This window comes from Thermochaetoides thermophila (genome assembly GCF_000221225.1).
Source record: "Thermochaetoides thermophila DSM 1495 unplaced genomic scaffold scf7180000011816, whole genome shotgun sequence".
Classification (NCBI taxonomy): domain Eukaryota; kingdom Fungi; phylum Ascomycota; class Sordariomycetes; order Sordariales; family Chaetomiaceae; genus Thermochaetoides; species Thermochaetoides thermophila.
The window spans coordinates 5,852,965-5,870,206 of record NW_006383032.1 but is presented as its reverse complement, the minus strand read 5'-3'; the positions used below and the strand labels follow the sequence as shown (position 1 = coordinate 5,870,206).

The window sequence follows — 17,242 nt, the reverse complement described above, 5'->3', positions numbered from 1 at the left end:
CTGCCAGCTGCTAGCAGCTGACAAATCACTCAAACCAAAAACAACCGCCAGCAGAGAGCACGAAATACAGCACTTGCTTGTGAACTGGTGCCAACACGGTGTAAGCTTCTCAAAGGGCCATTGGATTGCAAAGTCGTAGATAAGAATGATGATTTATGACATGGTTGCCTCAGGACCAATGTGCAAAAGCTTGAGTAAGTGGTTCAAAAGTGTGGATATCAAAACTTGATAACTCAGGGCCTGATACATTTCCTTCAAGGAGACAACTCTCAGGGTATGTACCCCCCCCAAAAAGTCAGCGAGGTATTTAATAATGTACGAAGTTCCAGGCTAATCTAAACCTCCTATATACCAGGATCTTCAACAGGAGCCAACAGATACTAATAAAAAGGTCTCCAAGCAAATGATACAACAGTCCAAGGTGAATCCGTTAAAGCTTCTCTTATTATTTCCCAACCCACCATGCGGATTGGAAATTCAAGACTACCTATATCCCGGGTATGTTGCATTTTATTGACCTAGTCCGTGAAAATCCTGGTTTCCCACATTACCCGCCGCCCTAAGGTATACACAAATCCATTGGAACCAAACAATCCCAGTGGTATCGTACCAAACAAAAACACGCCAAGTCCACCCGACCACATCTATCAATCAAGCACAAATGCCCCTTTCCGCGATGCGTGATTAAAGAGCTGGTATGAAAAGTGAGAGGGTAGGAGAAAAGGTAAAAAGAAAAGGGGCAACATGTTAGTCGTCTGGTGTAAAATTTGTCCCAGGACCGGATGTTCCAAAATTGAGACCGAGGCGATGAGACTGTGAAGCTTGCTTGCTATGACTAATTTTAGGACTTAGTTGGGTATTGCGTTTTATTTTTATTTTTTATTTTTATTTTTTTTGCCTTTCACCTTGTTTTTGTCTTTTTCGCGTCCCACTCAAGGCAATTCGTTGTGATCGGAAGAGCAAAAGGAAAGGGGTAACGAGCGAACAGCGGTTGGTCGAGATTTTTTTTTTAAAAAAAAATTGCCGAGAGAAAAAAATAAAGAGGAAATGTCAAACGAGTGAAGTTCGTCCATCAAGTCAGTCATGCTAAGCCGTCGCAAGCTTCTATTCTCGAGTATCACCATGGTCAGTGGGATCCATCAGAACCAGGCGGCAAGCTCACCCTCCTGCCATCGACAGATGGCCGAGGGCTGATCTGGAGTAGGCGAGTGCTCCCGGCACTGAGGCGACGAGCCGACTTTCCATAATCAATGCTCGTCGCGCGGTGGAGTGTTGGGGTTTCGTGCGGGGTAGAAGCATTAGTATTACTCTCTCCAGAGGCCGGGGACACCGGGCTGATGTTGCCGTATTCGGACTGATTGAGAAGGCCTTGATAACTCTTGATGCGTGTCATCGAGGGGGAAGTTACAAGCTTGGGCTGGTGCTCTTTAATGCTGCCCCAATGAGGTGGCTGGTCTTCCCAGTCGCTCGATGGCCGAGCCTCCCCGGAAGACTTGCGATTCCATCCAGAATGCTCGCCTGGCTGAGGCGTTAGGCGTGCCAGATAATCGTCATCGGTCATGTCCACGTCGTCAGCAAGGCTGTAGTTCTCGGCTCCGGGGATGTGATCAGGCTCGGGTGTGTAGCGACGACTTCGGACGCTTGCGCTGCGGTAGATTTGTGCCGATGACTTCCGTGTTGTGGACAGTTTACCGGCAAACCAAGAACCTTCTGAATCGATAGATGCAAGGGAAAGGATGCTTTGTGGTTCGGGAGAGACTCCATGCTCGTCGGTCTGATCGATGGGCGATGAAGTCCCCCGAGCAGTGCCATCTTGCTGGCTGTCGTGTGTTAGTTGAGGAGAAGGCTCACCACCGGCCTGCTCATTTGAGGATCTAGCAACGACGTCCTGGGAGTTTTCAGCTGTTCGAGAAAATGTTGTACGTATCAACCGAACCGAGTCGGGAAGATCTTCCTTGAAACGAGACATAGTCCGCTTTGGTCCCCGGGAGCTTAGGGAGCGGGCCAGAGTATCAATTGGAGGAGGCGGCGGTGGCTGAACCAATTGCATTGAGTCCCTTGATGTGTTTGTGAACGATGGAGGCTCCTTGGGGGCACGTTTGCTTTTGCTGCCCCATCTGAACAAGGAGGTCCATGTCCGCGGTGACTTATCGCCGCTCTCGACAGATTCTTTTCTCAGTGACCCAGACTGATCGGTTCTGACTTCGGACATTTGTGACGACTTGGAACGAGAAAGCTTCGTGGGCAAGGAGGCTTTTGAATCGGAAGTTGCTAGAGGGGGGAGCTGAGACTGAGAAGGTTGAGGCTCCGGAACTGCTTCAGGGATGCTGTCGACAGGATGGAACACTTCAAGAGGATGTAGTTGAGGGGCATGGTCTGCCATTTCGACATCAACGGCTTCCCCACGTCCAGCAGGGGGGGTGCCTGAGCCATCCTGCTCACGTAACCTGGATGAGGTAACTATCGCAGACGATGGCCCGATGCCGAGGGCGGCATCAAACTCCCGTCCAATGACACCCCTATCCAGAATTGGAGGGGATGTTCTCCCTTGACGCCGGGCCTCGACCTCAACAGTCTTCTGCTTCTCAGCTCGGCGCGCAATCCTCTGCTCGGCCTTTTGTTGCTCGAGCTGCTTCTTACGTGCTTTCCTTCGCGAGTCCCTTTCCATGAGCTCCCGCAAGTCGCTGGCGCTGAGGTCGTTGGCGAGGTCATCAACGCGTTTGTGGGCCTTAAGGGTAGCCTCAGTGATGGGTTCCTTAAGCTTGGTGCGTCGCTGCGATGGCCGTCTGTAGAACCATCCTTCGGGCGGCGTGATAATTCGGAGGGTCGGCCGTGGGGATAATGAATCAAGAGTCGATACCGAATAAGACATACACGAGGAGTCGGACTCCTGGGCTGAATCGATCGAGGGAAACCGCATCGAGATGTCCGAGGACCGATTGAACCTGTCCCACTCAGGTTTAGCTGAAGAATCAAGACCTGTCTTGATTCTTTTCGACAGCCTCCTCATAGGTCGCTTGGGTGCAGGCTCCGTGGTCGCATGACGGATGGGCGAAAAAGCACACATGGCTCTGATTTCAGCCTCACGCTGTTCATCCCGGCGACGCTTTTTGGTCGACTTTCTGCGAGCAAGAGAGTTGCCGTCGCGTGCGTAGTGAAGGGTAGGAACGCGCCACAAAAATTCGTGGTTTTGAACATTCTCGTCATTACGAGCAGCAGGGTCGTTGAGCGTTCGGCGTTCAACGGTTGCGGCCCGGGGCAGGGATCTTCCCTCTGGATCGGCCCCAGCTCCCTGCTGTCGGCCCACTCGAAGAGAGTCCCGGCGCCCAGGCGAGAAACTGTATCTTCTTCGCTGAAGCTTGTTCGGCCGGGGCCGTTGTTTGGTGCTAGGCTGCCGTGTCGGTACCGAACCCGCGGGCTCCGTCTGGCTGCGGACTGGAAGACCCCAGATTGTGGCTCGTCTGCCATCTTCCCAGCTCTCAACAGTCGTGGTGCTCGCCCGACCGCGTTTCCTGGCGCCTGCGCGCCGGAAGAGCCAGGAGAGCATCGTGCTCAGTGGCACTCTGAGCTATCTCAATTATGATGTTCGATGGTGAAGGTTTTGCCTGTGAAAAATCGCGAGTGACAGCGCTGGCTACGAAAACTAGAATAACTTGCACGAGACAAAGGAGGAGGGCGCCGTGTCATCATGGAGTCTTGAAGTGCTGGGACGAAGAAGATGAGGGTGAAAGGGCGAGTCCTTGATGACGGGGAACGCGTTGTTTGTTAGAATGGAAGCGCAGCAGCAAGTACGTCGGAGAGCCCGAGTATCTCTAAAGGAACATGCTTCGGCTCTGGAGAACAGGAAGCCTTAGAGCAGTCGAGGGATGGGTCTAAATTTGATGAAGGTTCTAAACCACAGGGAGGGTGGACAGGTGCCGGATTGCAGAATGTAACGCTGGCCCCTTCCGTTTGACACCGTGTGAGCACACACGGCTCTGAGCTACCACTGCCTACCGGATGGTGGTGATATGATGAGACGGCAGTTTGTCGGATTGCAGTCTGGTTCTGGGAGGAGATAGAATATCAGGGAATTCCGTCGTGGCTATCGACCTAAGCGGGGGAGGGGCCGCAGATTCCAGAGCCAGCCAAGCAGGAAAAATTCTCACGGCCACCAAATACGAGAGAACCCAGGAAGGCGCCCTGTCGACCATAAAAGTAGACAGTGAGGGAGAGAAACTGTGAAGGTGCCGCAGGTGTCTTCAAAAATATAGCAAAGTGGTGTGTGGGCGCGAGGCTAATGGCTCATAACACCGCCCGCGTGCCGTTCATCTAAGTTCTCGTCCAATCTGAATCCTGAGACTGCTGCTGCAGGGGAGCAAACCTTGGATTGCCGTGCCACAGCCCATCCCGGACACACACCCGCAGCGCGTTCGCCCGCTCATCCATCTACTGCTGGCAGCAAGCGATGGACGACAGCGGGAAGCTGAAAAAAAAAAAGCGAACAGGCAGAGCATTGGTCGGGATGATGCGACTTGCAGCAGCTTCAGCGCCGTCGTAGCGATGGCTTCGGGCAGCCTGTCAAAGATGGGGCTCGCTTGCGTTTGAAATGCTTACGCACCACACTTATATTTGCCAAGGCCAGCCTTATGCAGCAGCTAAGGTGCCTTGGAGCAGTCCAGACGCTAAGGTCCCCACGTTCGGCCGTAATCTGCCTGGAATAGCTTAGCTCAACAAAAACCAGGATGCACGTGCCGATTGCTGTAATAGGTGAATATTTCCTCGATAGTCGAGAGGTAGTCTCGCTTCGTTGGGGATTTGGGCCTATTGCAACCTGGACTCAGTATACACTAGAACCACGCTGTTGGGGGAGGGAGAGAGGGGGGGGGGAAATGGTGTTCAAAAGCGCAGGTTGAAAATCTTTGTCCATTCTCCCTCCCATGCTTGCTCTCATGGCTTGCCTTTTACGGTTCAAACACAGTGCGAACCGTCTTGAAAACGGACAAGTGCCGGATGCTCGATTTCTGGATCTGTAGACTTTTGCCCCACACCACAACGGTTTTCGATCATCATTTCCATCTGCCCAGGTCGACCCGTGCAGAAATCCAGCTCGGCAGGCAATCCGCCAACGTCCGATCATCCGCTGCATCCATGATCTGTCACCTTATCCGACGGGACCCTGAAAAAGTCTGGGGTGATTGGGCACTAAGTTGATGCCAAGCGGTGAGGTTATTGCTACTGATATTTCTGCCCTCGTACGCACGCAGCTGCGACGAAATTACACCTGGCGTTTTCTGCTTGGTATAATTCACGCAGCGTTGCCGTTTGTCGTAACAGCTCGGCGTGTTTTACCCTGTCAGGTTGGAGCTTGTCTGAGCAGTTGCGACGGTGCCATGGACCTGAAAGGATCTGGTCAACGTCCATGGTCGTTAATATTTTGTGGTCTTCCATCACGACATGCAGCGTCTGCTATGCCTTCTGCGATCCTCGTAACGCGGGTTCTTGACACGACAGGCAAACGGCAGCCTTCCGTTTCTAGCCAACCACGATAGCCTGCTGCAGGACCTGCATATATATCTCTGGAACCTAAAGCAAGTCGCTCTGCAGCTATCCAGAAGTGCCGCGCGGGGAACCTCGAGCACAGAATTGACACGGCATCACGGTCTGACACGTGTATCTTGTCTCCGCAAGCTGCAAGAGAGGGCCGTTGGGATCACGCCGTCTCCCACCATTTCGTCTTTAAAAAGCCACCTCGGGATATTGTGTGTGATGAAGTGGAACCTGTGAGAGTCCGAGAACCTATCAGGCCGAGCTTCAATGACAACATCAAGGTATACCTGTTGTCCCAGCAGCCGAACGCACTCTCCAGGCCTTTTCTTCCAAGAGATAAGCTGCTTCAAGCTCGAGGACGGATAAAAACTACGTACACATGAAACAATAGTATGAACACTATTTGCGCTGTAGATCATATCCAATAGATGCTGTATCATTTGGAAAGTAACCATCTCTATAACGGAGAGCTGCAGGGGAATCTTCAAGGAAGCCTTTGCCTGACTAGGGTATATACATGGACATGCAGCTCTGCGGAAAACCTCCCCTATCTTGGATCCTCTGGGCTGGTGATGCAGCAGCCGAAGAGCCACACACTAAGGCCCTTTTTCACGTTTGGTCCGCTGAACAGTTCTGTTAAAGCCCAGAAAGAGAACCAGACTACGCTGGCAGTTGTGGTGACTGAAACATCCAGATAGCAGACCAATTGACGTTGTCAATATTGCCAGACAAATTCTCAGCTGAAGAATAAGATAACATATTGTGTAGGACTCCCCATGAAGATTGGATGCAAAGGGTGACTGGGCCCTCCAGATCAAAGCCAAGACTTTTGACTCTTTTAACAATTTACTCAGCTACTCCATAGGAGCATAATCCGTATGAATCCCCGTGCCTGCCCCTCTAGATGCATGTAGACGAAGTTTTCGGGCAAAATGTGACGCTGCAGTTCCTGGAGCAACCGACCGATCCCCACAATCGTCAACAACACCCCACTAAACCAGAAGCCCTTGCTGCGGCGGCATCGTGAAGCTCAAGCAAAACACAACGCGACACGCCTCTCGCGACGCGCGCCAGTACTACGAGTCCCCGTTCGCATTTCCAACAGACGGTGGCGAAGATGGCGTTCAAAGGACGGATGTCGATGCTGCCGAGCGCGCAGCAGCAAATGCGATCGCGGAAAAAAGAGGAAGACGCGGCGTTTGCCAGCATGCGCTTGCCGGACCGCGAGATCGTCGGCTGCATCAACGAGCTTGGAATCTCATTTTCGGTCGCCGATCTTCAGAAGCCAAACCCTATTCAGGTTCAGATGATTTTCGAGAGGTTAGGAGAGCTTATCATGAACAAGACACGGCAAACAGTCGACCCAGCTATGCGCGCAGCCGCCGAAGACCTCGCCGGTGATTTTGGCGAGTCGCTGTTCCCCCCGGATACGCGAAATCTTATGGGTTTCTTTGCGTCGTTACAGCGGCTAATGGCTGAGTGCGGCATCCATGACTTCAGTTTCAATGACATCTACAAGCCGACCTACGAGCGCCTTATCAGAATATTTAGCTACATCATTAACTTTCTACGATTTCGTGAAAACCAGGCCAAGGTCATCGATGAATACTACAACCGCGCCGAGACAACAAAGGCGCGCATTGAACAGCTCTATACTGAGAATCAGAACCTGGAGGTGCAGCTCGAGGAGATGCGGGAAAACAGGCGACAGATGGAAGCGCTGGTGGCCGAGAAGACGCGGCGCAACGAAGAACTCAAGAAACGGCTTCTAGAGTTGAGAAGAAACCAAGAAAAGGTGGCAACGAGGCTAGAGGAGGCCAAGACTAAGAAAAACGAACTGGCAGCCGAGCTGGAGGAGAAGACGGCCACCAAGATCCAACTAAAGCAAGAATGCGCGAAGCTCAAGCCGTATACATTACAAAGCCCCGCAGCGCTGCAACAAGCCTTAGCCGATTTGAGCAGCGCGCTCAACAATGATAAGGCCCACATCGACGCCCTCGACCGCCGCGCGCGGGCCCTGCAAACATCCAGCGACTCCTTTGGCGTGGTAACAGCCGACGTGGCGTCGTGCATCAAGCTGCTCGAGGAAATCGCCGTGGAGCTGGCGAAGGAAGAGGAGGACAATGTTAAGAACGCGAAGCAGCGCGACGCTCTCACGGAACGTGGGGCCAACGTCCGCGAGGTCGAGCGGACCGAGGCCCTGCTCCGGCGCCAGCTAGCCAAGTGGCAGGAGCGCACAGAGACCCTCCGGCAGCAAAGCGAGGAGAAGGCGAAGCGGGCCAAGGAACGCATGGAGGAGCTGCGCGAGGTACATCGGAAGCTGACCGAGGAGCGGTCGGAGAAGATGAAAGATATTGAGAGGAGACGGGTCAGAATAGAGCAAATCGAGAAGAAGGTATGTGTGACTCGGTGGTCGACAAAAAACGGAGGTTGGTGAGGTTTGTTGTGAGAAGATGCTAACGGGCTGCTGCAGATGTTGGACCTTACAGAAAACATCAAGAGCGAGGTACAAAGAGCACACGACGAGTACCTGAAGCTGGAGGCACACATCAAGCTGTACATCACCGAGATGGAGCAGGCCATCTAGTCGGGTTCGGTCAGCAGCAGGTCGGTTCATGATACGCGGTCGATTGTTGGGCATGGGTCGGAGTTTTGGGGTTCTCAGAACTAAAGATACCATGGTATATGGATGGTTTGGAAAGGCGCCGGCGTTGGGGCGGTTTGGTTCTCATGGGAATGTCATGGTGTGTATACACAGCAGCGTTGTACGGAATGTGGATGACAACACGATTATCACCATTGCTCGCATCACCTCGTTGTCCACGGCAGCATCGCCAGCAGACCATTTCACTTCTTCCTGTTGCCCTTGGCGCATGCATCCGAGTGAGTACACCGTTGCACCTCTACTTACACCCGGTGTCCTTTCCACTCCCAGCGCCGAAAGCGAAACCATCTGCCCAGTACTCGCCCTAGTTCCACGGTCCTTCCGGCAGCCCAATTCTGGGCGATAGCACCTCTTAACGTTGCGCTGTTCACAACCGGGAGCCTCTCTTCCAGGAGGGCCTTTAACTCCATCTCATCGATCTCGTCGAGACGGGAGGGTAACTCTGTGTCTTGACTCATCTCAACGTCGTCTCCCGGTCTGCTAGGGTCGAACCCTCTGCTGCCATGACCTTTCCGTTCCACAACAACAAGCCTCATCCCCTCCCTCTTCCCCGCTTCAACCAGCGTCGCAACAGTGCTGCTCAGTCCCTGTGCACTCCATTCGCTCGTGGCGCGATGCAAACCAAGCAGATCGTACACAACCAGTATGGGAAGGGTTCCAGTTCCAGTTGTTCCACTGTCACGGTTGCGTCGTGGAGGAGGTAGTGGTTGTGGGAGCTTGCTTCTGTTGCTGCTCGTGACTGGTTGTGCTAGGGAAAAGACGGAGAGAAAGGCGCGCAGGTGTGTCACGGTTGGGATGAAGACGGTGCATATGTGTCGTGATACGGCGAGAGTGTGGAGGGTGTTGGTGAGGAGAGGGTGGGGCTTGTTGTACTTGGGCTTGTGGGCCAGTGCTGGTCTTGAGCCGCCATAGGCATCTCGGTGATGTTGAGCTTCGTGGGCTATGGCGGAACTGTACTTGTGGAGAGTTTTTGTTGGATGGTATTGTGGCCGTTGTGGAGGGTTGGATGGAGCTGCTGCTGTGGTATGATGTGGTGGTGGTGCAAAGGCTGGCTGCTGTGGTTGTTGAGAGGTGTGGTTCTGCTGCTGTTTGAAATCTTCCACAAGAGAGGAGATGAAATGTGCTTTGTCAGAGCAGATGATGAGTGTCGATGGATAGGTGCAGTGATTCAAAACGAAGCTCAGTAGCTCGGATGGCAGAGCAGGTGAGAGAAAGACGGGATAAGAGGTCGAGAAGGGATCCATTTTTTTGTAGACCGTGGTACGTGATAGGATGAGGTCGTTCTGCTTGACACTCGTTTAGTGTGATTCGGTCTTCACTAAAAGTTTGGTTATCATTGTTATTATTATTATTATTTAAGATCGGCTCAAAATGCCCCGAATAGGTGCCAATATGATCGACTAAAGCTTCAATTGAACGGACCGAATCGCAGCGAGAACGCATTCCTGTCGGCCGCCATCCCACCATGCCAATGAAAGACATGCCCCCGCTTTGACAGTGGTGGGGCTTAGCAGTGTACACTACTACATAGAGCAGAGCCCCACTCCACACGGACCCCGCTAACAACCAGTGAACGTCGCGCTATCACGTCACTGGCTTGGCCCAAGCAACGCAGCTGAGCCTTGTCAACCGTCAAGTTGTCAGCCGCTGCGCCGGTACCAACCGATCACTTCACTGCTCCTGAGTTCAGTTGAGGCAGCAGAACAGCCAGCCATGGAGTCAATATCGCGGATAACGAGCCTGATTGAGACGGGTATGTGCACACTGTTCACTGTTCAGGAGTCGCAAACATTTCCATGGTTGGCTGACTTAGCCCCCTCCCCCCTCCAGCTAGGGAGTTCACCCTCGATGCTGCCTCGATCGCACGAACTCGGAGCTCGTACAAGCCGCTGGACCGGGCCCAAGTGAAGAGGTTACTGGACAGTCGCAATGAGCGCGAGGTCCTCGACGGGCTTCGGCGCGTCATCACTGTACGTCCTAGGAGTCCGCAGCATTGCTGCCCCCAAGTCCAGTCCCGTCCTGTCCGTTGACCAGTGCTGATGCCATCTCTTTCCCTTTTTAGATGATGTACCGCGGCCAGAAGACCCTTCCCCTATTCTCCTCCGTTGTCAAGAATGTTGCCTCGTCGAACCTCGAAATCAAGAAGCTTGTCTACATCTATCTGATTCACCATGCCGAGGAGGAGCCCGACCTGGCTCTGCTATCCATCAATACTATCCAGAAGTCGCTGTCAGACACCAACCCCCAGGTGCGGGCCTTGGCCCTGAAAACCATGTCGGGCATCCGTGTGCCGGTCATTAGTCAGATCGTGTCGCTGGCTATTAGGAAAGGAGCCGGCGACATGAGCCCCTACGTCCGACGCGCTGCGGCATTAGCCATCCCCAAGTGCTATCGCCTCGACCCCTCGCAGCTCCCCCAACTGATCGAGTACCTCTCAACGCTGCTGGGAGACAAGCAATACTATGTGGCCGGCGCCGCTGTGACGGCCTTCATGGCAGTGTGTCCTGACAGGATAGACCTGATCCACAAGCATTATCGGACATTAGTTAGGATGGTGGTTGATATGGATGAGTGGAGTCAGCTATCGACCCTACGATTGATGACAATCTATGCGCGGAAGTGTTTCCCAAGAAGGACGAAAATTGTCAAGATCAGGGAGAAGGCCCCTGATCTGCAGGGTTTCTACGAGGACGAAAAGGAATTAAGCGCAGATGGGGAGCAGGTTATTGTCTTGGACCCGGACCACAGGCTCCTGCTTGACAGTATCAAACCTCTCCTGCAGTCTCGGAACTCGGGTGTTGTTGTGGCTGTTGCACGCTGCTACTCAGCCATCGGCACGCCCGAGTACATGAGGGCAGCTGTCGGCCCTCTTGTAGCACTGCTCCGTGGTGCTCAAGACATCCAACACATCGCTCTCTACAATATTGTCTCAATCTGCCTTAGCTGCCCTGCCGATTTTGTCAAATACGCCACACATTTTCTGGTTCGTGCAACGGACCCTCAGCCGGTCTGGGAACTTAAGCTGGAGGTGCTCACTCTTATCTTCCCTCATGCTCCACCACACGTCAAGAGCCTCATTCTCAATGAGCTCGAACACTTTAGCAGAGGCTCGGACAAGGCGCTGGTTAGAGAGGCTGTTAGGGCTATTGGCCGTTGTGCCCAGAAGGACTTGTCCACGGCACCGAGGTGTCTGCGACTCCTTCTGGGACAAATCACCAGTCTAGACGGTACACTGGCAGCTGAAAGTCTAACGGTCATTCGACATCTGATTCAGCAAGATCCAAATGCCCATATTGCTACAGTTATCCGACTAGCCAAGAACCTCGACACTGCTACCGATCCCCAAGCACGAGCCACCATCATCTGGCTCGTTGGAGAATTCTCCGGGCTCAACGGCGAGGACAACATTGCAGCTGATGTCCTGCGCATTCTCCTTAAAGACTTCGCCTCGGAACCAGAGATCGTCAAGCGCCAAATCGTCCTCCTCGGTGCAAAAGTATATCTACACCACCTTAACCGCCAGATCGAGGAAGCTCAATCATCACAGCCATCTTCTGATGTACCAGGAGACTCCTCGCTGTCTCTCCCTCCACAAAACTCTCGAGTCCCCAAATCCTTGGAAGAAGATAACCACCCTGCAGCCAAACTCTGGCGTTATCTCCTCCAGCTCGTCCGCTATGACACATCCTACGACCTCCGCGACCGTACCCGCCTGTACAAGGCCCTGCTGGTCGTTCCTCAACTAGCCACACTGATGCTGCTGGCTCCGAAACCCGCCCCTGAGACACCGAGTCCATCTGAGACTAGAAAAGGGTTTCTCCTTGGCTCGTCTTCCCTCGTCGTGGCTGGCGGTGGCGCCATACATGGCATCAAGGGTTATCGCGACCTTCCTCCGTGGGTTGAGGAGGGTCAAGAGCCTGATCCGAAGTTGAGGGAGAGAGAAGGTGACGCGGTTGCTGCTGGTAGGGACAGCCTTGGGGGCAAGGTTCCGGCGGCAGCGATTTTGGATGCTACTGCAGCGGCGGCTGCATCGTCCAGTGGTTCTAAGCCTGGGAGCAGAGGGGCGAATGGCATTGGGGAGAAGACTTTGGATGATTGGCTGGCTGAGTCTGAGGAGGAAGAAGCACAACAGGAGTCTGAGGAAGATGAGGAAGAGGAGGAGTCTGAGGAGGAAGAAGAGTCTGAAGAAGAGGAAGACCAGGAGGAGGAGGAGGAGGAGGAGGAGGAGGAGGAGGAGGAGGAGGAGGACTCGAGCAGTGATGAAGAAACGGCACAACTTATGCAGCCGTCGTCATAGACGTTTGAAGAACGATACAATTATTAGTTCATAATATGGACATAAAATAATAATAGAGCACACCGATACATACCCAGGTTATACCAATATAACACCAAGCTCTTATAGATGCATTTTTCAGTCGCATACCGTGGTTTCAGGCACGGATCTGCGCCAGTGCACCAGCTAACTGCTTTTCAAGCTCAAGAATATCGCCAGCAAATGGCGTCATGAATAAGCACTTCTTCACCACCTCGGCATACACCGACCCGGTAGCCCTGTTGAACATGTCAGCAACGTTCATCACAAATCGAACCAAGTGAAGGAAAACTTACACCTCCAATCCCTTCGTCGCCTTCCTTATAGTATCCACATCCTTCCACACCAAATCCTCCACCTCCTTCCCCGACAGCTCTCCCCCGCCCCGATTCTCTACCGCCGCCAGCGCGTGGTACACCCGCGTCGGAATCTCCCTCCCACCCAGATGGTCCAGCGTCGTCCATAGCCCCAGCTCCAGCAACACACAGCCCACGCTGTACAGATCATACGCGCATTGCTGTCTGTGGTAGGCGAGGGAGTCTAGGCTGGGCTTGATGACGAGGCTGCCGTTGTTGTTGGTGCTTACGATCGTGGCGGCTGTGCTGGATGGGCTAGAAGGAAAGGGGCTAACAAGGAATGAGGAAGTGAGACGGCGCTCGGGGTGGTTGTAGCTTTCGACGACGACATCGCGGGGCTGGAGTTTGCGGGTGGCAGGAGAATTTTTGAGGATGGGCTTGAGGCCTTCTGGTTGGGTGTAAGGTGCTGTAGCCTGAGACGAATCGGGGATGAATTCGATTGCAAAGGGGGCGTCGTGGAATCCGACAAGCATGGGGCGATTGTAGTCGAGTGTGGTTGGGTCGGGCTCGCCCATGCGGTTGACGGCGGGGAAGAAGAGGATGTTGTCCGGGCGGATGTTACGGTGTAGCCAGCCTGCTGCGTGGATGAGATGGACTGCGTCGAGAAGGGCTTTGGCGAGCTGAAAGCGGATGCTAAGGTCGATGCCGGATGGCTCGCGCTTGAGGATGAGTTGGCGCAAGGTAGTTGGCATGCGTTGAGCGGCGATGGTCTTGGGAGAGCGCACGACACGTTGGACCAAGTCGCCATGCATGACGGGTTTGGTGGGGAGATTGCCGCGGATATGGGATGGTAGTTGGTAGACAAAGCCCACATTGCGAGGGTCGGCGTCGTCAAGGATGTAACCAATGGCTGGGGGGAGGAGCATGCGGTCGGGTTTCTCGACGTGGAGGACGAACCAGGTCATTTTGCTCTTGTCTAGGCTCTCCATGAGGGGTTCAGATCGTCTGATTCGCCGCCATTCGACGAGAACGAGACGGGATTGGAGCTTGATCGGGTAATCGAAGAGGCGAGCAAGTGTGGCATAGGGGCTGATCTCGTAGGGCGAGTCGAAGGAGAATTCGGAGCGGCTGAAGATCTTCTTTCGGGGGATGTCAGGAGTAGCCGACTTGACGGCCAGGCTGAAGTTGGCGAACTTGGACAGGTCGTCGTACTTGGCCTTCGCAGTTGGATCGATTGAATGTTTCATTTCGTATGTCGCAGCCTCTTCTAGCCGTCTTGTGAGGTCTGTATCTGCCCAGATGTCTTTGACTGCTGATTCCAAAACCTTGCGTGTGACCATGTCTTCCGTAATAATTGGGGCCGTGAGCAGTTGGAGCATTCTGTTGAGATCATCTAGCCGTTCTATCAGGTCATCCAAAGGACTACCCTCGCTGATCAAGGCATATCGAGCCTTCTGCTGGAGGAAGTCCAGGTGTCGTAAACGATCCTGGTCGAAGCTGGTGAGATCCTTGGTCGAAAACCTGGAATCGATCTTCTTGAGATAATGGGCAACGGAAAATAGCTCCCTCGATAAGTCCTCCCGTCTGCGACCCTCTATTGCTAGCCCATATCTCTCCAATCTTTCGGGATCAGAAAACGTCCGCAAGAAGACGACTAACTGTTGGAAAATCCCCCTGGCTGCCAATGGACTAGCGACGGTGAAGGTTTTGAGCTTGTGGTCAAGTGGTGCAGTTGAGCCCTTCCAGTGATCATTCCATGTGTGGAAGACCTGCAAATGGTTGTCAGTCACTGCTGGATCTGGATAATGAAGGTCGGCTACTGACCAGTGTCTGGAGCTCTAGTCTTCCGAGGTAGAGTCGCCATTTCCGATCAGAGGCGAAGGTATCTCGAAGCAGCACAAAGGCCTCTTAACCTTGTTAGCATATCTGCATGGATATTCAGAAGTCCCAGCCTTAAGAGACCTACCCCTGACCAAGGGTAATAACCCCGTGATGCCAGTAGAGATTGACAGCGCATCTGCCATGGTCAGGTATTCTACGACGTCAGATGTAAAGATATCAGAAAATGCATTGGAAAAAGGTAGAAAGCCACTACGGACACTGGACTAGGTTCACTTTTAATGACTTTTGGGAAGGCTGAGGGACATAAACTGAGGGGCACAAAATCTCCGCATGTAAGCCTGCGGTGAAAAGCGCCCTGCAGTTGGGCGACGAGGCGACGAGGCGAGACTTCGTCTTGAATGTTAAGTGGGGGCACATTTTGCGTTTTAAGTCATGTTACCCAGCGGTCAGACGCGGTCTATCACGTTGGACAAGCCGGGAATTATCATAGGGTCATTGGGTATGGGAAGGCTATCACCAATGGCTTTGATGAGCAAGCACAAGGCTCGTCAGATGCCGCATCTCACTGATCTATGCTACTGTCATAAGTTACGACTACGCAAACTCCCTGCCTTCAAAATTATGCTTACTCTAAGGAGGGGCAGGCTTCCCATTGTCAAAAAACATAAAAGCCAGAGCGAGGCTTATCAGAATGGAAAAGCTGTTCCTAAGCCTTCTACAAAGCATCGATGGAAGCCTGCGCGATTGCTCCGCAGCCGAATGGTTGGCTGCGCGGTCAAAGTCGATGCATCACTACCTAATCAACCGCAACAGCTAGGTAGCCTTCGCGACTGCGGCTTTTAGCTAGCGCTGACCAGTTATCGTGTCTGCATAGTCGGGAAAGGTGGAGGCTTCTGCAGGCAACCTTATGCGGCCCGTTGGTCTGGTTCATCATACAGCCTTGTATGTCTGCACTAAAATATGGATTTCGTAGTTCAAGCTAATGAGGGGAACCCCGTATGCCCTTGGAGGCCTTAGAAAGAGGGGTAAGAGGCACGGCACTGCACGGAACCCTGAGGCATCTAAACTTTTGCATGTCACAACTCACAGATGGATATATTTTCGTGCAACTCAACTATGGACGAACTTATGCAGTAGAAGTCTTGACTTTTTTTTTTTTTTTTACCTTGGCTAGATATAAAGGCAATACAAAGGCAATGTCTGGCGAAATGCTACCTTACCTCACATAATGCTCAAAAACCAAGAATACAGGAACTCGCCTAATTATTCTTAAACGACTCTCAAAAGGCCACACTTACCTCGAGGCTTTCTCGCTACAAGTAAGACTCCGGACTGTCGCTTCGCCCCTGAAGTGGACCGCCATGGCCACGCAAGGCATTCTCTCAGTGCTGTTCATTACATTGTCGACCACGATGGCGTCCTCATGGAGGCAGGCTTGACATTCTCCATCCACCGATACCGGCTCGGGCTCGTTAACTTCATGCGTTTCTTCCCCCGCTCAACATTCTAGTAGCAGCAGGGTTGTTGTAGTAGCAGCGGCGGCGGAAGCTGCATCCTTATGCTCACGGGCCGCAGGATCAACCACAACCGGCTTGTTATTAACGTATCTCACCAGAGAGCCTGTACGAATTGCGTGATACCTGCCCTTCTTGCCAATCTCATAACCAAGATCCCTCCAGATATCTCGAGTTAGCTTCTCGTCGGAATCTTCCTGCCAGTTGCCGTGAGTTGTATCGACCTTCTCTTCTTCAACTTTCTTCTCCCATGAAACTTGAGGGTTGTATAGAGGGACAGGATTGGACCCGAAGAACCGGGAAAACATTCTTCAGGTTAGAGGTAATGAGATCGGCTATAGTATAGTATCTATTCAGTATGTAGCAAGCTCTGTGATTAGCAAAGGATCGCCAGGTAGCTGCTAGATGCTAGTAGACACAAACGGCCTTGTTCCCGAACGAGCCGCGACTCTCTGGCCTGGCTCGAGGCAGTCTAAATACTGGAGTCCGTCGATCATGTGGACAGGTTTGTTCACACATAGCAGGCCTATTCTCTAAAAAGATGAGAGCTAAATGTGTGCTGAGGCTATATGTGGAAAGGTCGATGGAACAAAGACATTGCCCCTAAAACATCCCCATGCACATGAACCATGCCTTTGTTCATTGGCTATAATGTGCCAATGCCCTGTATCATACACACAAGAAGTTGGATTCTCTATGCCACTGTCATAGCTGTAATAGTAAGTAAGTAACTCACAGTGAAACGTAGTAATGTATGCTGCGCAGAATAATGAACTTCTTGGGACCTGCCAACAAAGCCATAGGTAACCATGGCATCAATCAGCCCCATAATCAAGTGCGCAGAGAAACAGAATGGATAACCGGAAGCAACCCAGACTCCAGAGTCCTTGTGCCCAGAACGCCTGTCTAGAATGATCCCTCACATTCCTAAAACGACGATGCAACCAACGCCATGTAACCAGGGAATAGCATCATGAAAAGCAGCCAAACCCGTCATAATTCATCATGTCACAGGGAGATTGCCTTGTGAGAAAGAAATGTCGAAGTGTACACTCATAAAGTCAGAGATGGCTCGTGGAAA

The 17,242-nt window shown here is 52.6% G+C and overlaps 5 protein-coding genes across 5 annotated transcripts; 2 read left to right on the top strand and 3 right to left on the bottom strand.

Moving 5' to 3' along the window:
• Positions 1 to 1,126: 1,126 nt before the first annotated feature.
• Positions 1,127 to 3,547, bottom strand: CTHT_0036980 (uncharacterized protein; the record flags this gene model as incomplete). Its single annotated transcript, XM_006694061.1, has 1 exon — positions 1,127 to 3,547. The coding sequence occupies one exon, from the start codon at positions 3,545 to 3,547 to the stop codon at positions 1,127 to 1,129; it is 2,421 nt and encodes an 806-aa protein (XP_006694124.1).
• Positions 3,548 to 6,646: 3,099 nt separating this feature from the next.
• On the top strand, positions 6,647 to 8,116 carry CTHT_0036970 (uncharacterized protein; the record flags this gene model as incomplete). Its single annotated transcript, XM_006694060.1, has 2 exons — positions 6,647 to 7,924; positions 8,003 to 8,116. 2 exons carry the CDS (start codon positions 6,647 to 6,649, stop codon positions 8,114 to 8,116), a joined length of 1,392 nt encoding a protein of 463 aa, XP_006694123.1.
• A 320-nt stretch (positions 8,117 to 8,436) lies between these two features.
• On the bottom strand, positions 8,437 to 9,438 carry CTHT_0036960 (uncharacterized protein; the record flags this gene model as incomplete). The annotated part of the gene is made up of 1 exon (XM_006694059.1): positions 8,437 to 9,438. One exon carries the CDS (start codon positions 9,436 to 9,438, stop codon positions 8,437 to 8,439), a length of 1,002 nt encoding a protein of 333 aa, XP_006694122.1.
• A 469-nt stretch (positions 9,439 to 9,907) lies between these two features.
• CTHT_0036950 (AP-3 complex subunit beta-like protein) lies at positions 9,908 to 12,491 on the top strand (the record flags this gene model as incomplete). Its single annotated transcript, XM_006694058.1, has 3 exons — positions 9,908 to 9,947; positions 10,025 to 10,164; positions 10,257 to 12,491. The coding sequence occupies 3 exons, from the start codon at positions 9,908 to 9,910 to the stop codon at positions 12,489 to 12,491; spliced, it is 2,415 nt and encodes an 804-aa protein (XP_006694121.1).
• Positions 12,492 to 12,627: 136 nt separating this feature from the next.
• On the bottom strand, positions 12,628 to 14,829 carry CTHT_0036940 (uncharacterized protein; the record flags this gene model as incomplete). Its single annotated transcript, XM_006694057.1, has 4 exons — positions 12,628 to 12,748; positions 12,806 to 14,574; positions 14,630 to 14,712; positions 14,772 to 14,829. The coding sequence occupies 4 exons, from the start codon at positions 14,827 to 14,829 to the stop codon at positions 12,628 to 12,630; spliced, it is 2,031 nt and encodes a 676-aa protein (XP_006694120.1).
• Positions 14,830 to 17,242: the final 2,413 nt, after the last annotated feature.